Raw genomic sequence first — 21,047 nt, 5'->3', positions numbered from 1 at the left:
CTGGGATCAGGCAGAACAGGAGATCCTTGCTCTGTGAGAAGCTGTGTGTTTGCACTATCTGGTATACGATTTTTGGAGACGTGTGAAACTCCAGGCTTTGGCAGGGCACAGGGATCCTCTGATGGCAGAAGCCAAGGCTGACAAGCTTAATTTCACTAAATGCAGAGGAAGGGAATGGGTTTCCAAAGGGGGCACAGGGAACCTGTGGAAAAGCAGAGTCTGGAGGGCTCATGATTACAATATTCCTGGAAAGCTTGACAAGGCTGCAGAAATAATCCACTTGCCAAGCCTTCCCTCAGCAAGCTGCACCGTGGGCTTCCCAGGTCAATGTATGAGATCACCACTGTTACTGTACCACACTGGCCATGATCCAGACTGGAAAACTTCCAGAGTCCTGGATTGATAAGGCAATAAATAGATTTTAATTTCTGGGGCATAAGGAGATAAAGGGTTCATGAGAATCTCATCTCACAGCTACACGAGTAATTCCATACCTGAGGAAAAGGGAGGAGTGCTCAGTGACAGAAGGAAGACCCAGTGGGAAGGGGAAGACAATCTATGCTGTGGCTGTGGTGATGAGCTTTGAGCCTTGGCTTTGCTCCCTGTCTCCTGAGCCGCTCCTGTGGCACCTTCAGACCTCACTCTGGACGGGGGTTGCAGCTGTACCTTCTGAGCCAGGAGGAGATAAATCTATCTGTGTCTCTGGGGTCTCTAGATTTCTTTTTTTTTTTTTCTTCTTCTTCTTTTTCTAGTGTCTCCCTTTCTCCAGCACAGGAGGCCATGTGCTCTCCTCACAAGCCAGCAACAGCTGCCAGGGCTCAGGGAAGGGGCTGCTTCAACAGGGAGAGCTTTTAGGCAGGAGAGTCCCAGTCCCCCATGGTGATGGTGACAGCACTCTGCCACTCCTGCCAGAGACCACAGGCACCTCTGTGTGTCACCACTAGCCAAACTTCCATGTTCTTTGTATGGAATGGGGCTCACAGAGCCTCTAGTTCCCACCAGCTGCACAGTGTAAATCTCACATCCATCACACCATGCTCAGCACAGGACTGGGGTGGAAAGGATGGAGGGATGGAAGAGCTGTTGTGATGGTCAGGGAGGGTGGAAATGTCACTTCTTGAGACACAACTTATTTTCTAATGCAAAAGACCAAAAGTACAGGAATCTCTGGCAGAAGGACTGGCCACGGGTAACATGCTCTGCTCACAGCCTGTTGATGAGTATTTAAATTGATGAATGTAATTAATGTGAGTGCAAATCTTAATATTTAAGTCTCAGACCACTTTGTTTTCCAAGCAGAGAGTGCAACATGAATTCATGTTTTGCAGTTTGTACCACTGGGATTTATAGGTGAAAAATCCCCTCTGCAACTCTCAGGAAATCAAAAATAAAACCTACAGAGCTGCTGGTAACATGTAAGCCTTTCCAAAACCAGATTTTATTTAAGTTTTAATTAAAATAACAAAAAAAAGTTTAAAATTAAAAGCATTAATTTGGATGTGACAGAGGAAAAGCTAAAACCTGTGCATTGCTGCATCTCTTGGCAGCACAGCTCTTCTGAAATAGTGCTGATCTTTGGATACACACTGAAACAGGGACAAAGAACCATATTAGTGGAAAACCCTGTCTTGGAGTTAAGTTCAGGTTTGGCATTTCTGTGCATGGAAAGCCAGTGGTAGATGGAATTGTCACATTTGTGACTCTAAATCCCTTCACAATTCAGAACTGGGAATCCCTCTCTTCTGTCAGGTGTTGCTTGGGATTTTAAATGTTCAGCTCCTAGTGATGAAACCTGCCCTGGATCCAGGGCTTTTGTGGAAAGGGAGGTGGTACAGAGAAAGGCTGGTCAGGAGGGATGGCCATCAGGCTGGCTCAGAGGGGATCAAGTTGTCTGCAGTACTCACACACTTGAGGATGTCTGACTGTGTGCTAAGGCTGGATTTCACAGCTAGGTTTGCTTGGATGGGTCAATGCAGGAAAAATTTCCAGCTGAAATGTGCCAGTTTCTGCAATGAAGGGTTTTCTCTAACAGAGCAGACATGACCAGATGATGAGCTGTGAGTCTGTAACTGGGATACCCCAAGGCAGGGCTGCCGGCCCTGCTCCAGCAGAAAGGTGTCCCCAGGTCAGCTGAGACACCTGACAGGACTTTCCCAGGGTGGTGGGGTCTCACCTGACCCCTGCCAACTTCCCAGAGCCCAAATCAGGAGACACTGCTGATGGGTGATGGCAGCAGTGAGGTTTAACCCAGCAGCAGAAACCACAAAAAGGAGCTGAGGTTTTGGTCTTTCCATGTTTCCAGCCTCTGGGAACAGCTCACCTCCAGCTCCCTCCCTCTCCTCTCCATTTGCAGGTCGCTGCTTCCAAAGACCCAGTGGCTGATGCAGCCTGCAGCAATGATGTTGAGTTTGGTTGTGGTTCTGGTGGGAGCATGGACCTCGGGGAGTAAGTGTGATTTTGGGGAAGGGAACCCAAGGGGAGATCCTGGGTGGTTGATGCCCCTCAGGGGAATTTCCTCTGACCCACAGGGCATCACATCAGAGCAGCCTAATCTAGTGGAAAGTGTCTCTGCCCATGGCAGGGTGAATGGAACCAGGGGGTGTTTATGGTCCCTTCCAACACAAATTCTATGATGCAGTTTGTGAGGAAATAAGAAAAATTTGGAGCAAAGTGCAGGTTGAGAGACTTCCTTGTGGCAGCTGAGATGAGTACACAGCTTGTAAGCCGGAACTGGAAGTCTTTACTACCATTAGCAAAATAAAAAGTAAAAGTAATAAAATTTAACACGAAGGAAATGAGCTAATGCTGATGCAAAAGTGCCAAGTCTTTCCTTGACTCACATTGTAGGAGTCAGATAAGGAGAAGTTTCTGATCCAGTGAGAAAGGGAGAAAAGGAATGTCTTTTGGGATTAGACTGGTGGTGCCCACAAATTGATCTGGAGACATTCAAATCACAAGCATGAATCTCCAATTTTAGCTGTTGTCCCCCAAAAGGACTGCAATACTTGCCTAAAATAGCTGCATATTGGGGAGTTTCAGAAAGAATATGGGAAAAGATCACAATATAATTCTCTAGTGGTGATGCTTTTTTTCTTGCTGCTCATGAGGTGGGTCTTGCCTTTTCCAGAAGCCCAGGAGAGCATCTCGTGGGAGGTGCAGCGCTACGATGGCTGGTACAACAACCTGCTGCACCACAGCCACGGCTCCGTGGGTGAGTGCCTGGGGTGGGAATGGTGGGGTGGGGCCAGGGGAGCTGCCCCTTGGGCATCTGGCTTGCTTTGTGGCTGAGACAGAACCTTTCTGACCTGAGCCAGGCAGGGCAGCAGACAATGCCACCTCCCGTGGCCCTCAGTGGTCCCTCGATGTACCTTCGAGCCCTGTTAGAGCAGTGTGGAGGGGCCAGACAGCTGTGTCTGGGCATTGTCACGTTTTGCTGTGACCCAGGCACAATCTGCAGGTCAGGCTGGTGTTGGATCAGTCCCAGAGCAAAGCTGTGCCTTTGTGAGGTTACTCAGAATGCCCAAGGCAGGGAGGACCCAGCTGTTTTCAGAGGGTGTTTCTGTGATGGTCAGGGATCACAGAAACCGTCTTTAGCCAAAATCAACATGCAGTTCAACCAGGATTCAACACGAGGCAGAAGAGTTCATGGTCCAGGCACGCTTAACCTATTGATTTTCTGCCCTGCAGAGAGCTGATACCATGTACTGGTTGTTACTGGGAGAGGCATTTGGGATTTCCCTGTGCCATTGATGAACTATTTCCTCATGCCTACAGCCAGCCCATAGGCTCAACTCTAGATGTCCCTGAGCCAGGGACAGATCAGGCAGGATCTTATCTAAACCACTGAAGATTCTGAATCCTCATCTCTGGCAGCCCAGGTTGATCACTGCTCTGGTGACTGGCACAAGGTGCAGTGGCAGTCGCACAGCTTCCCCTGAGTCCAAAGGGCTCTTCTACATTACGTGTGTGCCACCAGCCCTTTGGTAACACCAAAGCTTCACAGAAAAACCAGCCCTGGCAGACCAGGTCTTCCTCTTCTAGAGCAGACAGATCAGACCTTCGCTTTTGGGAACCAACATGTGGAAACTAAGCCACAAACTAAGGCAGGAATTCAGGATTTGCCCCCATTTTGGGGATCTCCAGTAAACTGAGCCCACCACACTGCTGACAAGCCTTTCAAAATCAGTGAGAAATGACCTCCTGCCTCTGTGCTTTTCAGTTTTGGGACTGGCAGTGTGCAAAGAGGGTGTTTCTCTCTCATCTTCACACTTGTCTCGCTGCCCCTCTGGCTGTTCCCTCTCCTGTTCCCTGTGGTGCTGGCAAACACCACACTGCTGTAGGATTGCACTGTCATTGTGGGACAGCTCAGCATCGCTCCAGTTCCCCACTGGAGCACCACCCCAGACCTCCAGGGGGCAACGGGGATGCACAGGGACAAGAGAAGGACAGCTGGAAGAGAGGAAGACAGAGGATCCCTCCTGGTTTTAAGAGAGTGTGATCCCATGTTGCCAGAAGTTTGTGTGATGACACCAGAACTCGCATGTTCTTGGCCACTCTAGGAGCCTGTGCTATCCTCTCGCTCTCTTCTGGGACCTGAACACACATCCTGCTGTGGCTGTGACTCCCTCTGGGTGCCACAGAACCCATCCCATGGTTTTTTTTGGATTGCAGGAGCCAGGCTGCTGCGTCTCCTGCCAGCCAACTACGCCGACGGCGTCTACCAGGCGCTGCAGGAGCCCCGCGTGCCCAACGCTCGCCAGCTCAGCAACGCCGTGGCACGGGGACCCTCGGGGCTGCCCTCCCACAGGAACACCACCGTGCTGGCCGTCTTCTTTGGTGAGACCTGGGGCCCTGCACCCACTGGGAAATGGGGGTTTGGGTGGGAGAACGGCGGTTTCTCACACACCCAAGGCTGTGTGTCAGAGTGCTGCTCATCCAGCCCTCCACAGCAGACCCACATGTGGGTGTCAGACCCACAAAGTCTTGGGTACGGCTGTGCCACGGCACTGTCCAGCTAGGAGAGTTGGTGTGGATTGTTGGCGACCTCTGCCAGTTGACCCAAGTGCTGATATTTGTCAGTTGGGAACTTCCTCGTTTCTTTTAGCAGTGGAGGTGCCCCACAGCAAAAAAAACCCCCAGACAGATCCAATAAGAGCCATGCTGAGCTGAACTGCTGCAGGTTGGAGCAGTTTTTTCTGTCTCCCAGGAGCTCAGTGGGGTACTGGGAGTCCAGGCCTGGAGATATCTGTCTCTGGGAAATCACAGAACCCCAGAATGTTTGAAAGGGACCTCAGTGGTCATGTTGTTCCACTAGGCCAGGTTTCTTCAAGCCCTGTTCAACCTGGCCCAGGTCACCCTTGCTGCACATGGTGGTCCCCTCAGCCTGCCTACAGCTGCTGTCCCCGGTGTCCTGCTGCAGGTGCTGGCAGCAGTGCTGGCAGCCTCTGACTGTGCCTCGGTGTCTGCCAGGTTTCCACGTGCTCCTGGACATCCTGGAGACAGAGACACCCGGCTGCCCTGCTGAGTTCCTCAACATCCACATCCCTCCTGGAGACCCCGTGTTTGACCCTGCCGGCGCTGGAGGTGTGGTGCTGCCCTTCCAGCGCATCCGCTGGGCAGCAGGGACAGGACAGAGCCCCAACAACCCTCGGGAACAGGTAACTCTGCTTTCCTCTGCTCTTTGCCTTTCGCCCAAATTCTTCTCCATCCACCTTTGGGGTCCGTAGCAGCCAAGATAATTTGCAAAATTAAAACAAGAGCCCTACAATGCCCCTAAAAATGTACATCTCTCAAGTGTCTGAACCAGGGAAATGAACCCAAAGTCAACTTCCAGGTTTCACATTTAGCAACTCTAGTGATTGCCCAAGGTCAAAGCATCCTGGACAAAGAAAAGGTAATCAGGTCAGTTAATTACTGCACATGGTTTTAGGCACCAAGTCTATCTTCAGCAATGTATCACAAAGCAGAGTTGGCACTGCTACAAAGTTGCAGTGCTTCCCTGAATTTCAGTAACTTTGGAAAATAAATCCAGATTTCCCCCCAGTTTCTTTGGATTTTACTGTTGTGCTTGTGTTCTGCAGATTTCTTTCATGCTGGAGATCTTCCAGCCAAAATCACCAAGTGAAATACCCCCTGAACCTTTCATGTGACAAACCTGAAGAGACCAGTTTAGCAAGTCATGTTTTTATCAACATTTAAAAGTTTAAAAAATTGGAAACTTCAACATGTTCTCGGAATAAAAAGTATGTTTCCATGCAAACATTTGGCAAGGGGGATATTCAACATGCTGCCAGGACAGTGGGAATTCCTGCAGCGAGATCAGAGGGGACAGCTCTGGTGTTCCCAGTTTCCCCAGAGATGGGTTTAGTCCCCTTCCAGCCTACATAGGAACTCACAGATGTCTTCTTCTGGGCACAGGCAAAATAATTGGGGAAAAAACAACCCCAAAAGTACTTTTGAAAAGCCTGTACCTGGTCTTTTCTTCTACCTGGCACTAATTCCTGAAGTTTGCATAGAGATCATCTGTGTATTTATTTGCTTCCTGAGAGCTCTTGTTAAAATAGGGTTAAAACAGACTGCTTTGCAAGAACAAAAGAGACAGACTGGGCTTTCCAGACCTCCTTTTTCACACCTTTCCAGTGAAATCCTGGCATCTGTTAATGCCTCTTCCCTGTGCCTGCCCTAGACCAACGAGAACACAGGCTGGCTGGATGGCAGCTCCATCTACGGCCCCTCGCACTCCTGGAGCGATGCCCTGAGGAGCTTCTCGGGGGGACAGCTGGCATCAGGGCCCAACAGGAGCCTCCCGAGGCAGACGGACGGGAGGATTCCCATGTGGAAGGCGTTGGATCCATCCACAGGACAGGGTGGTCCCCAAGGGATCTATGGTAATGGTGCCATTCCAGTGGCTTCTCATCCTTGGCTGGGAGCAGGGGGAGCAGGAGGTCCCTGGAGCTGAGCCCAGAGTGGACCCCAGGAAAGGGGAAAGAGCAGAAGATGCAGGGAGGGAAGACATAGGGGGCAGGAGGGCTGTGGGAGAGCAGGCAGCTTCCCAAAGGGGAGGAAGGGTTGAGCCCCAGCAGAGACATCCCAGCGAGGACACAACAGAAACTCCAGAGGCCATGTGCCCAGGCAGCAGTGTCAGAGACCAGCTCTGATCCCAGGTGAGCTCCTCTGGGGAAAAGGGCTGCTGCTGATACAAAGTCACTCAGCTTGCTTTGAATTCCTCACCTGCCCCATGTTTGCTCCATGCTGGGGGCCCGGTACTGCTTCTCACTTGCCCAGGTTGCTGCTCTGCCTGGGGAGGAGGGAAGGGCGAGGGGACAAGGGGACACTGGGCTGCATCCACAGGTCTGGGTGTGCTCCTCCAGCCACAGGCAAAGCTAGACCCAATGGTGACATCCCTCACTGATGGTCATGATGGTTCTTGCAGACCTGGGGAGTGCCTGGGGGAATGAGAACCCCTTCCTGCAGGCTGAGAGCATCGCCTGGTTTCGGTACCACAACCACCTGGCCACAGCACTGGCCCAGAAGCATCCTGCCTGGTCCGATGAGGATCTCTTCCAGCACGCTCGCAAGAGGGTCATCGCCACTTTCCAGGTGAGGGACGGGACCCCCGGCTCTCCTGGGACCCCCAACACCTTGCATGGTTCTGGCCCTGACCCAGCTTCCCTGTTCCCTAGAGCATTGTTCTGTACGAGTGGCTGCCGACCCTGCTGGGCACGCAGGTCCCGGAGTACCAAGGTGAGGGGCAGGCAGGCAGGGGAGTGTTGGAAATGGGTGGGGAGCTGATGGGTGGGGAGGGAGAGGGAGCTTGGCCCCTTTTCCCTCCAGCCTGGCTACTGCCCCACAGGTTACCAGCAGCACCTGGACCCCAGCCTCTCTCCAGAGTTCGTGGTGGCCGTGGGGCAATTCCTGGCCACCATGGTGCCTTCTGGTGTTTACAAGAGGTAGGAGCAGCCTGGAGGGACTATGGGACTGTGTGGGCAGGGGGATGCCCAGGCTGAGTTGGTGACTGGGAATGGTCTTTGTTGGGACGGTCTCTGTCCCTTCCCCATGTCCTGCCTTCAGCTGAGACAGCCAAGCCCTGGCAGCTCCAGGCAGCCCTGGCTCAGGGCTGTGGGTTCAACCCTTCTCTGTTGCTTCAGGGACACCAAGTGCCAGTTCCAGAACTCCAGTGGCTCATTCCCAGCAGCGCGGCTCTGCAACAGCTACTGGAGCAGAGAGGTACGGGGAGGGAGCACAGGGGTCCTGAGAGTGTGGCAGGCTGGCCGGGGGCTTCATCCCTTGCTCTGTGTTGTGGAGCACTCCACAAGGGTCTGTAAGGGAAACTGGGTGCAGAGCAGGACAGCCAGACAAGGGGTGAGAGATCCTCCCCATCCAGCCTTCAGCTGTGCCAGGCTCAGACCTCAAGGCTGACCTGATGAGAAGAAAATGAGCCTGGAAGAGATCCCTGATTCCTCTATGCTATGAGTCTGCACCCCCAGGGGCATCAGTCTGGGGATGTGGGGCTGCTTTCTGTCCTCCCTCCTGCAAGAGGAATCACTTGCTCTTTCCATGCGTCTCAGAACCCCGGGCTGCAGCAGGCAGAAGATGTGGACAAGCTCCTGCTGGGGATGAGCTCTCAGATAGCGGAGCGGGAGGACAACATCGTGGTGGAAGATCTCCAAGGTCCGTACTGCAGCTGTGCCTTGGTGGGGGACCCCCACTCCTGAGGCTGTGCTGGGGGCAAGGAGGGCAGGCAGGTCCCACTGCCCCCTCCATCAGCACCCAACCACACGCCTCAGCCTTTTTAATGGAGGTGCAGAGACCTCCACTAAAGCATGTCCCCCACAGATTACTGGTACGGGCCCCTGAAGTACTCCCGCACCGACTACGTGGCCAGCTGGGTTCAGCGTGCCCGAGACTTGGGCCTGCCAACCTACAACCAAGTCCGGCAGCGTTTTGGGTTGAAACCTCTCCAAAACTGGTCAAGCCTTGCCCCACACCTGGAGCCACAGGTAACAGGGAACCGGTGTGGGGAAGGAATGTGTGTGGGCCAAAGGATGATGGGACATTCCAGGCAGGAACGGAATTCTGCAGCATCATAGGAAGAGGGAGATCAGTGCATGGCCTGCCCTGGCTGATTTTCATGCCTGCAGGGGGGTAACGGTGTGGTTTTCATTCTTGCATTGGAGTAAGTGTGTAATTACATGGCATGAATAAACCATCCTGCCCCACTGCCGTGCCAATGGGCACTCTGCTCCTCCCAGAGCTGAGATGCTCTGGGAGTGATGCTCAGTTGCTCAAGTTCAAGCCCTGAGGCCGAGGCTGTGTGAGGCTCAGCATCCTCCCAGCCCACAGATGTGTGTGGTGCCCGGGAAATGCACATTCCTTACACCTCCTAAGGCTTGCCAACACTTTTCCAATGCCCTGGTGGAACTCCCTGTGCTCACAGAGGTGTGGTGGGGGTTTCTCACCAGGTCCTGCAGAATGTTGCTGCCCTGTATGCCAACAACATGGCTGGGCTGGAGATGCTCCCTGGAGGCATGCTGGAGGCTGATGGCTCCCTCTTCTCTACCATCATCCTGGAACAGTTCGTGCGCCTGCGTGACAGCGACAGGTTTTGGTTCGAAAACACCGAGAATGGGTAATGGCCTTGTCCCTGTTTGCCAGTTGCTCTGCAAACCCCAGTAGCACATGAAAACTGGGGCTGGAGGAAAAAAGCATCTTCCAGCTTCCTCAGTTCCCTCCTGTTGCTGGTCAGTGACACCTGGGGCAACCACTTGTCTCCACGTCCTTTTCCTCAGGCTGTTCACAGAGGAGGAAATCAGGGAGATCCGTAACACCACCTTCCACAGCATCCTGACCTCCGTCACCCATGCCAAACCCACAGACCTGCAGCCTCACGTGTTCGTTTGGAGAGAGGGTGAGTGCAACGTGCAAGGGGAGGGCACGGGGAGGGAACGGCTCCAGCAAGGCAGCAAGGAAAACAGGGTCATCCCAGTGACACAGCTGGTGAGTAAATGACACAGGGAACACATCAGGTTTGGGGTTCCTCAAGCCTCACACCCGCTATGACCCTAAGCCAGCAAAATGGGCACTAAATGCAAGGGTTGCCTGTGAGCAAGACACTGATGCATGATGCAGATGTTGAAAGAGGCCTGAAGTGCTGGCATGATCCCAAGGGGAAAATGCATATTACTGTTTGGCAGAATGCCTTTTCCTCTTGGAATCTTGCCACACTCTTCCCATTTACTGTAAGCATTTCATTTGGGTAACATTCCAGACCTTGCAAGGTGGTTTTGTTTCCTTGTAATCACACCAGGAGGACTCCCTGGCTTTGCAGCATCCAGGTGGCTCTGAGCCCCAGTTTGCTGGCCCAGGGTGCCTCTTGGTCAGCCCATCCCAGCAGGAGAGGTGACGGTGCTGAACCTCCAGGGCACTTGAGTCCAGTTCTGTGCTTGTTTGCTGTGGCAGGCAAAGTTTGAACCCAAACCCAAGGGCTGTCCCCAGGATCTGGAGTTTAAATCAAGCATCCCAATTCTGCAGTGCTGGGTCACTCAGCCACATCTTAATGCAGAGGTTCCTGGGGGTGATGCAGGTGAGCTGGGTACAAGGTCAGTGACACTCACAGCCTGTTTCCCCCCTGCAGGGGACCCATGCCCCCAGCCCCAGCAGCTGACAGCTCAACACCTGGCCAACTGCACGCCCATGACGGTGCTGGACTACTTTGCAGGCAGCGGCGCAGGCTTCGGGATCCTCATCATTGCCCTCTGCTGTCTGCCCCTGGGTTTGTCACTCTGTTTCTTCTTCCTGTCTCTCTTCTCCCCTTCCACCTCTCCACCTGAGAAAGGGGCTGAGTACCCACGGACAAAGCACCTCCCAGCAGGAGCTCTGGGTCCTGGTCACTCCTGAGGTGTTTGAGCTGGCAGGGTCCTTGGGCACCAGCAGGGAGCCAAAGGGGAAAGGAGCTTTGTGATCTCTGATGCCTCCTTCTCCCCTGTGTCCCCAGTGACTCTGTTTGTTGCCTGGGTTGTTGCTGCTTTCCGCAAGAGGGATTTCAAGAAGCTGCAGAAGAAGCAGGGCACCAGTGTGCGCAGGGAGGTGTTCGGAGAGGGCATTCACGGTAAGGTGGCACTGCCAGCCCTGCTGTGGCATCTGGTGCTGCTGCAGCAGTCAGGGCACACACCGAGGCAGGGCTGGGCCTGGGGCTTATACCCAGATGGGGTGTAAGGAGGAACAGTTTCCCCAGGAGCATAGTCAAGCAGTGGAACAGGGAGCCCAGAGAACTTGGTAGCCCATCCTGTCCAAGACCTGACCACATGAAACACTGAGCAGACTGAGCTGTGGCTGGTCCTACTGTGGGCAGGAGGCTGGGCAAGACACCCTTCCAACCCGAGTCACCCCATGCCCCTGTAATCCCAGTCCTCCCCAGATCACACCTTGCCTGAAGGAAACCTGTGCAGAGCAATTGCAGCAATAGCTCCAGGACAGGGACAGTATCTCCTTGCTCTGCACACTGGAAAAATCCTGCCTCCGTGCTCCATGGTCTGTGCTCCTCCTGTGTCCATGTGCTCGAGCTCTGCAGTTAGGAGATCATCATTATTCCTTTAAGATATGGCTGGTCAGGAAATCACTCCCAAAGTGCCTGTTGGTGAAAGAGGTTCTGAGATGAGTAGGAACCTTTCCAGCTGAGTCCTGTGCTCTCTCCCACCAGCCATGGAGTGGCATGGGCCCAAGACAGACAGCTCTCCCGTCTGCATTCAGCTCCAAGCTGACAAAGTGCTCAAAGTGCTGGATAGCAGAGGGTCTGTGCTCCGGAGCATCAACCTGAAAACCCACCAAAGAGTGGAGGTGATCCTCTCCAACAACAAAGGGAACAAAGCTCTGCTCCTGAAGAGCCCCAAGGAGTACGACCTGGTGAGTACCATGGTGCCTGGGGTATGACACCTTCCCCTAGACCCTCCACAGTCCTCTGCACCACTCAGCTGGGGGCACTGGGAGTGTTAAGTCCTTGAAGGGAGGTGGTGGCCTCCTGAGAACCACCAGGTCCAGTAAATACCATGGAGCTGAGCCTCTGATGATTACAGCCAGCCGATGGGTCCTTTGCAGGTGCTGCTCTTCAGTGAGGAGGCTGAGAGGTGCCTCTTTGTTGGGAAGCTAAGAGACTACTTGAAGGAGAGCAGCTTTGACCTGCATCTGTCTGAGATGAAGGAGCAGAGCCTGATGAAGCGGGCAGTCACCCAGGAGCAGAGAAAACAGATTCTGGAGACTTTCTTCAGGCACCTGTTTGCTCAGGTGTGTAGAGGTGTGGCAAGGCCTGATGCGTGGGGGAAGGTATTTCTGTGCTGATGAAGCAATGAACACTGGGGCTGGTGCTCTCTGTAAGAGCTGGTAAGCCACACACAAGGAAGCTGCCAATACTTCCAGGACTGAGGGACATTTTCATTTGCAGAAGACAAAGGGAGGTCTGCTGCAGTGATACAGGTGTCTAAAACGGCAAAGAGATTATTGCTTGATGTAACAAGTCTCCAGAGTGGTCAGTCATGGGGAGTGTGAAATGTCACATTGTATAGGAGAAATGTGGGACTTTCTCCATGGTATCTGCCACAAGTTCTGTGCCAGAGAGCTACCAGACTTCGTGCAATATGTCAGAAAGAAAACACCAGCCTTCTGCTGTGCTATCACTCATTGCATTTCTTTTGTGGGACCCAACCTGCAGGTGCTGGAAATCGACAGATCCGATGCCGGGGAGCTCAACTTTGAATCCTCACAGAAGGCAAAGGACTCTCTTATGTGTGAGCTGAGCAGGGCTGAGTTTGCTGAAGCCCTGGGGCTCAAAGAGCACTCCATGTTTGTGGATTCCATGTTCTCCCTGGCTGACAAAGATGGCAATGGCTACATCTCCTTTCGGGAGTTTTTGGACATCTTGGTGGTCTTCATGAAAGGTGGGAGCTGGTTAATGCCTCCATCTGCTGCCCTTGCACCCATTTCTAGGCTCTGTCAGAGTGGAGGACAAGATTTACCCAGCAGGTCAACCTGGAGACACCTCTAGATTAAAATTTCCTTCACTCAGGACAGCTTCAGCTTGGGTTATGGGGCATGACAACATAATTGTGTTTTCTGGAAGATGGTTCACGAGGGGAGCTGTCTCCCACCACCACAGACATGTCTGCCCTTTCTCCTGAAGGGACTGTGCATCCTATACTTGAGAGATCACAGCAACTGATATCTGATTCTCCCTAAATGACCACTGGATTGGTGGATTCATAGGTGGAGGTGTTGAGTGCCAGATTCAACCAAAACAACTCCCAGAAAAATCATTGTTCTGCAAAAGCACACTTTGACTTCGAAAAATACTGCACAAGAAAGAACGTGTGTCTAGCCAATACTTCACCTTGCACTTGAGAAAGTCAAGTGGAAGGGTGAAGCTTCACTGCTGCAGGGTCCAGACTCTCAAAAACAACCTATGAAAGCATCTTTGTTGATGAAAATGGGATTTTGTTCTTACTTTATCTCTTCCTCTCCCCACCAGGGTCCCCAGAGGAGAAGTCCAAGGTGATGTTCAGGATGTACGACATTGATGAGAATGGGTTCCTCTCCAAGGAGGAGTTTCTGAGGATGGTCAGGTACTCTTCCTCCTCTCTCCTAGTGTTTTCACAATATTCATAGACATGTCTTTAGAAGCAGCTCCCAGTTTCTGTGCTCCAGGCCCCATAAAGACCATGGACTCAACATTTGCAACCAAGAGCCCATTTCTCCCACGAAACTGGTCTGGGGCTCTGCCCTGTGTTATTTGAGGGACTCAGCTGGTGTTCCCATCTCGCCTCCTTGCTCCAGGTCCTTCATTGAGATCTCCAACAACTGCCTGTCAAGAGAGCAGGCCGAGCAGGTGACCGAGTCCATGTTCCGTGCCTCGGGATTTCAGGACAGGGATGAGCTGACCTGGGAGAATTTCCATTACATGCTGCGGGACCACGACAGTGAGCTCCGGCTCACCCAGCTCTGCATCAAAGGTCAGTGGGCACCAGCTGCGGGACACCCCAGCTCCTGCAAGGCTGGGGGCAATGGGCTGCACCCAATTAGGAACTCTCAAATCCTGGCCCATCAATCTCCCCACCTCAACTGCAGTAATGGGGCATCAGCTGTTGCTTCATGTTTGACATCTTTGGGTCAGTTCAGAGTTTTTCCCTGACCACAGGAGATTCCTACACTTTGTCTTGCACCTACTAAGTGGCTGTTTGTCCTTTTGTCTCCTCAAAGGTGTCCCTGAGGTGTTCAAGCAAAATCTGCACAACTCTGTCTCCTTCATAAAAAAGAGAGAGCCAAAAGAGTAAGCTCCCTTCCTTAGTGTCACTGTTGCTATTCCTTCTGTTGCTGCCCTGCCTCACATTTATCCTTCATCCCAAGCCTTCCAACAAATGCTCCCACCAAATGCTGGAATTCCCAGCACTGGGGAAGGGGTAGGAGGTGCATGCTGGGTGCTGCAGTGGGGCTGCAGTCCTCCTGCCCAGGCAAAGCCAGAAGGGAGGAATTGCCTCCTGCAGAGCCCGGTTGCATCCTCTGTGTGGAGATGGGAGTCCTGCATTGCTTTTCAGACAGAGAGGTTATCTTGGAGTGAATTCAGACCATGTGTAATTGAAATTAACACAGGCAGGCTTGTGGGAAAGAGCTGGACATGTTCCCAGCTGAGCCTGAGATGGGAAGTGGAGAAAAGGGGAAAATTTTGGCAAGTACTTCTGGTGAATAGAGCTTTGGGCTAGACATAGCTTTATTTCCACAGAACCATCTTGGAGGACAAGAAAGACCCAAATCTGGACACTCTGAGTCACCACATGGAGCGAAAGGGCCAAGAACTGAGGAAGAGACCAGGAAGAAAGTGAGTCCCCTCGCTGCTGTGCCTCTGGGGCTCGGGCTTGTCCTGTTTGCTGTTTCTCACATCTCCATGTCAGACTGGGTAGTCCTTCAGTCAAATGGCTCTGCTCCAAGGAGGCACTCATTGGCCAAGGAGCTACAGAAACAGTCCCATCTTGGCAGGACAGTGTCCTAGCTGGGTCAGGGTGATGTGTCTCTACAAAAACAAAACAAAACAAAAAACAAACAAATGAAGTGGCCAACTCCAGAGATTGTCATAGTGGTTTTTAGAGAGGGGTCTTGTCTGACAGTTCCTGCCTGTGCTCCTCTGCTTCTTGGGCTGCTGCTGGTTCACCTGGGTTGCCTACAAGAGCTGCAGGAGAGAATTTGGTCCTCCCTGCTCTGGCAGCAGCAAGTAGTTCATCAAAGTAGCAGTTCAGCTATGGTTATTGATGGCCAGAATATCTTGGTTTGTTTCAATTGCACCAATTGAGGAAATTCCCCTTTTGTGGATAATTTTTGACAGTTGAATATTACTGTGAAGTTTTCTTTTACAGTTCTCATCTACTGTTTCCCTTGTGAGTCACTGCCTCTACATTTGCTACCAGCTTTTGAAGGCATTGCAGAGCAGGCTGACCTGAGACCACCCTCTGATGGTGTCAGGTCTGCAGGTGCCTGCTCTTCAGGTCACCCCCATCACTGATGTGCAGGGATGCTTTGAGAGGAAACCCAACCTGGGCCCTGAGCCATTGCTTGCCAGGGGAACCTCGCAGTGACACCAGCACTCCTGTACTTGCCAGGGGGAACCAGTACCAGCTGCATCTGTACACGGAGGCACAGCGGAAGAAGTACGAGAGGAACAGGGTTCAGCAGAAGGTCCAGGAGTTCAAGCGCTTCGTCGAGAATTACCGGCGCCACATCGTCTGCGTCGTCCTCTTCTGCGCCATCACCACCGGCGTCTTTGCCGAGAGAGCCTACTGTGAGTGCCACCACCCTGGGCCTCCTGCCTCCAAGCTGGTGGTCGCCTGGGGCGTGACAGGGACCTGTCCAGCACAGTGTTGGGCAAAAGTGTCAGTCCTCCCCTGCACTGAGGGTCAGTGAGGTTGGAAGGGATCTCTGGAAGGGTCTGGTGCAATGCTCTGCTCAGAGAAAACCCTTTTCCAAAGCTGAATGAGGCTGCTGAAGGCCTTGTCTAGAGAAGGTGTGAAGAGTTCCAAGGCTGGTGATGCCACCACCTTGCTGGGCCTGTGGTAGTTTGTGACCATCCTCCCTGTGAAGGATTTCAAGAATTCAAACCTGAATTTTTTACAGTGAAACTCATGCTCTTGCCTCACATCCTACCACTGTGCATCCCTGAGAAAGACTTGGTGTGTGCACCCATGAAATGGCTGCAGACAGCCAGCTCCCCTGACCCCTCTCCTCCAGCCTGATCAAGCCCATTTCCCTCAGCCTTTCCCTTACATAGAAATAGCTCTATGATGTCCTCCAGCTCCCACCCATCCTGGTGGTCTTCACTGGACCCGTTCCAGTTTATGGGCACCTCTTATATTGGATTCCCCAACTGAGGCCACAATGCCAAGGTGCAGATTCAACAGGTAGACATTCTCCTCCCTGGATCTCCAAGGACACCCTGTCATCCAGCAGTTCTGGGTCATTGTGCCCCTTTCCCCACACAAACCCATCCCTGGGGCCCGTGGAGCCACACAGGTGGCTGTCCCCTCGTTGCAGGAAGGGTGATGGCCCTCAGTGCTGGGAACATGACACCCTCTCTCTCTCTCCAGACTACGCCTTTGCATCCCCCAGCACTGGAATCGCAGAGACCACCTTTGTGGGGATCATCATCTCCCGGGGAGCAGCTGCCTCCATCTCCTTCATGTACTCCTACATCCTGCTCACCATGTGCCGCAACCTCATCACCGTCCTGCGGGAGACCTTCCTCAATCACTACATCCCCTTCGACGCCGCCGTCGACTTCCACCGCTGGATTGCCATGGCAGCCCTGATTTTCTCAGGTAGGTGGGCTGCTGGGGGACTGCCACAGCCCATCACGTCATGGCAGGACCAAGCAGAAGCTTAAAGACCTTGCAGAGACATAGATGCCTTGCACTACGGAAGAGGAGGAATCTCCGGGTCCCTGGGAACATCAGCAGAGTCTGACACATCTCCAACCACATCAAGTGATGCTTCTTTCTCCGTGTTTCTGTCTCTTACAGTGCTCCACACTGCAGGTCACGTAGTGAATATCTACATCTTCTCAGTCACACCTCTCAGTGTGCTGTCCTGCCTCTTCTCCAGTGTCTTTACAGATGATGGGTAGGTGGAATTTGAAGTAAAGTCCAGACAGGGTGTCCTGGGCATGGACAGAAATGAAAATGGAAACCATTAATTCATTCTGGTCACTCCATGGTGCAATCTCTTGTCCTTCTCCAGGTCACAGCTCCCACAGAAATATTACTGGTGGTTTTTCCAGACTATTCCAGGTGAGAACACCCAGCAGACAGACCTGCACACCTCTGCCTAGTCCAATTAGAGCCCCTATGGGGCTGCCCTGCTCTCCCCCACAGAGCCTCCCAACTCTTCCTCTCACAGGCATGACAGGAGTGCTGCTGCTTGTGGTCCTTGCTGTGATGTACGTGTTTGCCACCCACCACTTCCGGCGCGTCAGCTTTCAGGGCTTTTGGATCACTCACCACCTCTACGTGCTGCTCTACGTCCTGGTAAAGGATTCGGGCTGGAAGGGAGGGACAGTGCCAATGCACTGCAAGCCAGCAGGTCAAGTCAGTGCAGCTGATGAGGTGGAATAGCTTGGGGTACTCCCAAGGGAGATGGTAGCCCCAGTCCTGGCTCCCCATTGCTGAAGAGCTGCCACCAAATCATCCCTGGGGTGATGAATGGCCTTGCTAAAGGGTTCTGCTCCCTGCCCAGGTCATCATCCATGGCAGCTACGCACTGATCCAGCAGCCCCGTTTCTACATCTACTTCATCATCCCAGCTCTCATCTACAGCGCGGACAAGCTGCTCAGCCTGAGCAGGAAGAAGGTGGAGATCAGTGTGGTGAAAGCTGAGCTCTTGCCCTCAGGTACCACTGCATCCCTTGGCCACACAGCACCAGCCCAGCCCAGGCTCCCCACAAGAGCACCAGGAGCTGCGGGGATGCAGAAACATCTCCAACTTAAGGGAGCCCCTTCCCCCTCTCCCCACAGGTGTCACCCACCTGCAGTTCCAGAGGCCACAGGACTTTGACTACAAGTCTGGGCAGTGGGTGCGCATCGCCTGCATGGCCCTGGGCACCACCGAGTACCACCCCTTCACCCTGACCTCGGCTCCGCACGACGACACGCTGAGCCTGCACATCCGCGCCGTGGGGCCCTGGACCACCCGTCTGCGGGAGCTCTACTCTCCCAAGAACCTGGCCCTCCTCGGCACACTGCCCAAGGTGAGCCCTGAGCAGCATGTCATCCACGGGGACACCTGAGCCCAGGAGCATCTCGGCAGTGGGTTGTGCCAAGCCTGAGGCACTTCTCCAGCCCGGAGGGCATCTGAGACCTGGGCAAGCAGGGACTTCTGCTAACAGCTGACTCCCTTCCAGCTATACCTGGACGGGCCCTTCGGGGAGGGCCACCAGGAGTGGAACAAGTTTGAGGTGTCGGTATTGGTGGGAGGAGGCATCGGGGTGACACCCTTTGCATCCATTCTCAAGGACCTGGTCTTCAAATCATCCATAAACTCCAAGCTGCTGTGTAAGAAGGTAAGAGTATCCGAAAGACAAGCCCCCCTGAGAGGTTGGACTCGATGATCTCAGAGGTCTTTTCCAACCTAATTGATTCTGAGATGCCTCCTGCTGCTGCTGGCCTCCTTGGGGGTAAAATCCTCCGTGGAGTCCATGGACATTCATAAGGATGCTGGCCCCACTCTGGGCCTCATTCCAATGTGCCACAGATCTACTTCATCTGGGTGACGCGCACGCAGCGGCAGTTTGAGTGGCTGACGGACATCATCCGGGAGGTGGAGGAGTCAGACAAGAACGACTTGGTCTCTGTGCACATCTACATCACACAGCTGGCCGAGAAGTTCGATCTGCGCACCACCATGCTGGTGAGGATGCCAGGCCAGGCCATGCCAGGCTGTGCAGGGCCACGCTGGGCTGTGCTGGGCCCTCTGACATGCACCGATCTCTCTTTCAGTACATCTGTGAGCGGCACTTCCAGAAGGTGCTGAACAAGAGCCTGTTCACCGGGCTGCGCTCCATCACCCACTTTGGGCGCCCTCCCTTCGTACCCTTTTTCAACTCGCTGCAGGAGGTGCACCCTGAGGTGAGTGTCTGGCTGGGGACAGGAGGAGGTGCACCCACTGACCATTGTGGAGCCTGTCCCAGCCTGTCCCCAAGGTCCTGGAGACCTCAGTGGCATCTGAACCAAGGACAGAGTGGAAAGGGAATGAATCCTGCTTTCCCTCTGGGGCCAGGCTGAGCTGCAGGAGTCAGCAATGCCCCGTATCAGCCAAACAACCCCTGCTATTGCAGGACCCTGGCTGCAACCCCTGACCAGAGCTGGGGGGCTCCCATCCTTCCTTCATGGCCCTGGCAGCTCCATGGGAATATGACAACTTCCCCAAATGCCTCTGGAGGCTGAGAAAGACTGCTCAGCCAGCATCCATGCCCAAAGTTGTCAGAGAGCAAGGGATCAAGAGGGGCTGGACTGTGGGGAGAACTGGTGCTGCAGTCTGACCTCTTTGCTCCCTCCTTCCCCAGGTGCAAAAGATCGGGGTGTTCAGCTGTGGCCCGCCCGGGATGACAAAAAATGTGGAACAGGCTTGCCGGCAGATGAACAAGAAGGACCAGGCCTACTTTGCACATCACTACGAGAATTTCTGACCCTACTGTTCCACCCTCTGGCTGCAGCTGCATTTTTTCACCCCAGCACCTAGCAGCCATGGTCCTGGGCTCCCCCCAGCCACCCTCCCCAGGTGAAAGCCACCCACAGCCGAGAGTACGGATACTGAAACACGCAGAGATCAGTGTGCTAGTAAGGCCTTGCCATCCCAGCACTGCCCTACATGGCCCCAGTGTGAACCCCTGAGCCCAGAGCATCCTGCTACCATCCACACATCCCTGCAGCCCCACACCCAGGGGCACGCTGGTGTGTCCCAATCCAAAAAGCCCACTCGTCGAGTTAAACCCAGCTCTGCCATCTTCATCACACAAGACAGAGGCTGTGCTGTGCTGGGAATCTCTGACCAGCTCCGGGGAACAGCTTGGTGCCTGCACAACTTGAATTCATAGCACTTTGTTCCAAGACCCAAGTGGTGAATAGATGGGGTGAGGCGCCAGCCAGCTCCCCACTATCCTTCTTCTTGAAGCAGCTTTCCTCACACACTCTCCAGTACCTGCTTGTTAACTTTCTGAGCTTTCCCTGGATTTGCATAGGGTCTTAGTTGTGTTTGCATTGGCTTCTTCCAGCAGTGTCATAGTCCTTTGATCAGGGTGTGCTTGTTTAAGTAATGTCTGGCTTTGCATCACTGCTGCTTTTACAGGCTGTGGTTGAACTCAAATAAAGCTGATTGAAATCTTAAAACACTTTCTTGGCTTCTGTAGCTGGGTCTTGGTCACCTGGAGACTTGTAATGCTTGTGGCAGAGTGCTGGCCTTGCTCCTGGCCCAGAGCATTAACTCCAGCCCACTGGAAAATGGGCTAAGTTGGAGAGAGTTTCCCCTGCACTGGTGACATACGTGGAGTCAGGGGTGGGGGATTACAGGCACAGTCCCATTGATTATGTCCACCAGACCTATCACCCCCAGCAATCCCCCTGCAGCGTCCATGCCCCCAGCAAGGCCTGATGAGGGAGCAGATCAGACAAGGAGCCCAACCAGGCTGAGCTGTGGGAACAACTCCAGCCCTCAGGATGCTAAACAGCCCCCTGAGACTACAGAGAGCAAGTTTTCATTTCCCAGTAAGAACAATCTTGCAATGGTCACTGGTGTTCCAGCCATGCCAACGTGGAGACCACTCCACACCACGGGAGTTGGGATGACCAGTGAATCCCAGCCATGCTAACAGGGTTCCTCCCAGCATGGGAATGTGCTGAGCACATATTCTGACCACTTCTTCCGGCTACGGAAAGTTCCCCTGGGTTATGTCTCATCCTTGTAAAATTCAGGATGGACTTGGGGCCTTCCATCTCTGCTGGGATTAACTTGGCCGCATCTGGAATAAA

At 53.4% G+C, this 21,047-nt stretch overlaps 1 protein-coding gene across 1 annotated transcript in view; it reads left to right on the top strand.

Moving 5' to 3' along the window:
• Window positions 1-21,047, top strand: part of DUOX2 (dual oxidase 2) — a 27,919-nt gene extending 6,872 nt beyond the window's left edge. The window contains exons 2-34 of the mRNA XM_063412363.1: window positions 2,354-2,445; window positions 3,128-3,211; window positions 4,672-4,836; window positions 5,470-5,657; window positions 6,686-6,887; window positions 7,433-7,599; window positions 7,683-7,743; window positions 7,853-7,949; window positions 8,148-8,226; window positions 8,568-8,670; window positions 8,836-8,999; window positions 9,462-9,628; window positions 9,789-9,907; window positions 10,634-10,771; window positions 10,994-11,107; window positions 11,699-11,901; window positions 12,094-12,279; window positions 12,704-12,929; window positions 13,517-13,610; window positions 13,822-13,997; window positions 14,245-14,314; window positions 14,765-14,860; window positions 15,636-15,814; window positions 16,617-16,847; window positions 17,049-17,148; window positions 17,266-17,315; window positions 17,425-17,552; window positions 17,761-17,914; window positions 18,039-18,271; window positions 18,425-18,583; window positions 18,775-18,930; window positions 19,020-19,148; window positions 19,586-21,047. Coding sequence (XP_063268433.1) covers window positions 2,382-2,445; window positions 3,128-3,211; window positions 4,672-4,836; window positions 5,470-5,657; window positions 6,686-6,887; window positions 7,433-7,599; window positions 7,683-7,743; window positions 7,853-7,949; window positions 8,148-8,226; window positions 8,568-8,670; window positions 8,836-8,999; window positions 9,462-9,628; window positions 9,789-9,907; window positions 10,634-10,771; window positions 10,994-11,107; window positions 11,699-11,901; window positions 12,094-12,279; window positions 12,704-12,929; window positions 13,517-13,610; window positions 13,822-13,997; window positions 14,245-14,314; window positions 14,765-14,860; window positions 15,636-15,814; window positions 16,617-16,847; window positions 17,049-17,148; window positions 17,266-17,315; window positions 17,425-17,552; window positions 17,761-17,914; window positions 18,039-18,271; window positions 18,425-18,583; window positions 18,775-18,930; window positions 19,020-19,148; window positions 19,586-19,708 — 4,605 coding nt within the window. The 5' untranslated portion in view covers window positions 2,354-2,381 and the 3' untranslated portion in view covers window positions 19,709-21,047. The remainder of the gene's footprint in view (window positions 1-2,353; window positions 2,446-3,127; window positions 3,212-4,671; window positions 4,837-5,469; window positions 5,658-6,685; window positions 6,888-7,432; window positions 7,600-7,682; window positions 7,744-7,852; window positions 7,950-8,147; window positions 8,227-8,567; window positions 8,671-8,835; window positions 9,000-9,461; window positions 9,629-9,788; window positions 9,908-10,633; window positions 10,772-10,993; window positions 11,108-11,698; window positions 11,902-12,093; window positions 12,280-12,703; window positions 12,930-13,516; window positions 13,611-13,821; window positions 13,998-14,244; window positions 14,315-14,764; window positions 14,861-15,635; window positions 15,815-16,616; window positions 16,848-17,048; window positions 17,149-17,265; window positions 17,316-17,424; window positions 17,553-17,760; window positions 17,915-18,038; window positions 18,272-18,424; window positions 18,584-18,774; window positions 18,931-19,019; window positions 19,149-19,585) is intronic.

The sequence above is a fragment of the Prinia subflava genome, chromosome 15, assembly GCF_021018805.1.
Source record: "Prinia subflava isolate CZ2003 ecotype Zambia chromosome 15, Cam_Psub_1.2, whole genome shotgun sequence".
NCBI classification, from domain to species: Eukaryota; Metazoa; Chordata; class Aves; order Passeriformes; family Cisticolidae; genus Prinia; species Prinia subflava.
Note: the sequence above shows the minus strand (reverse complement) of the source record. Positions and strands in the feature narration are given on the sequence as shown.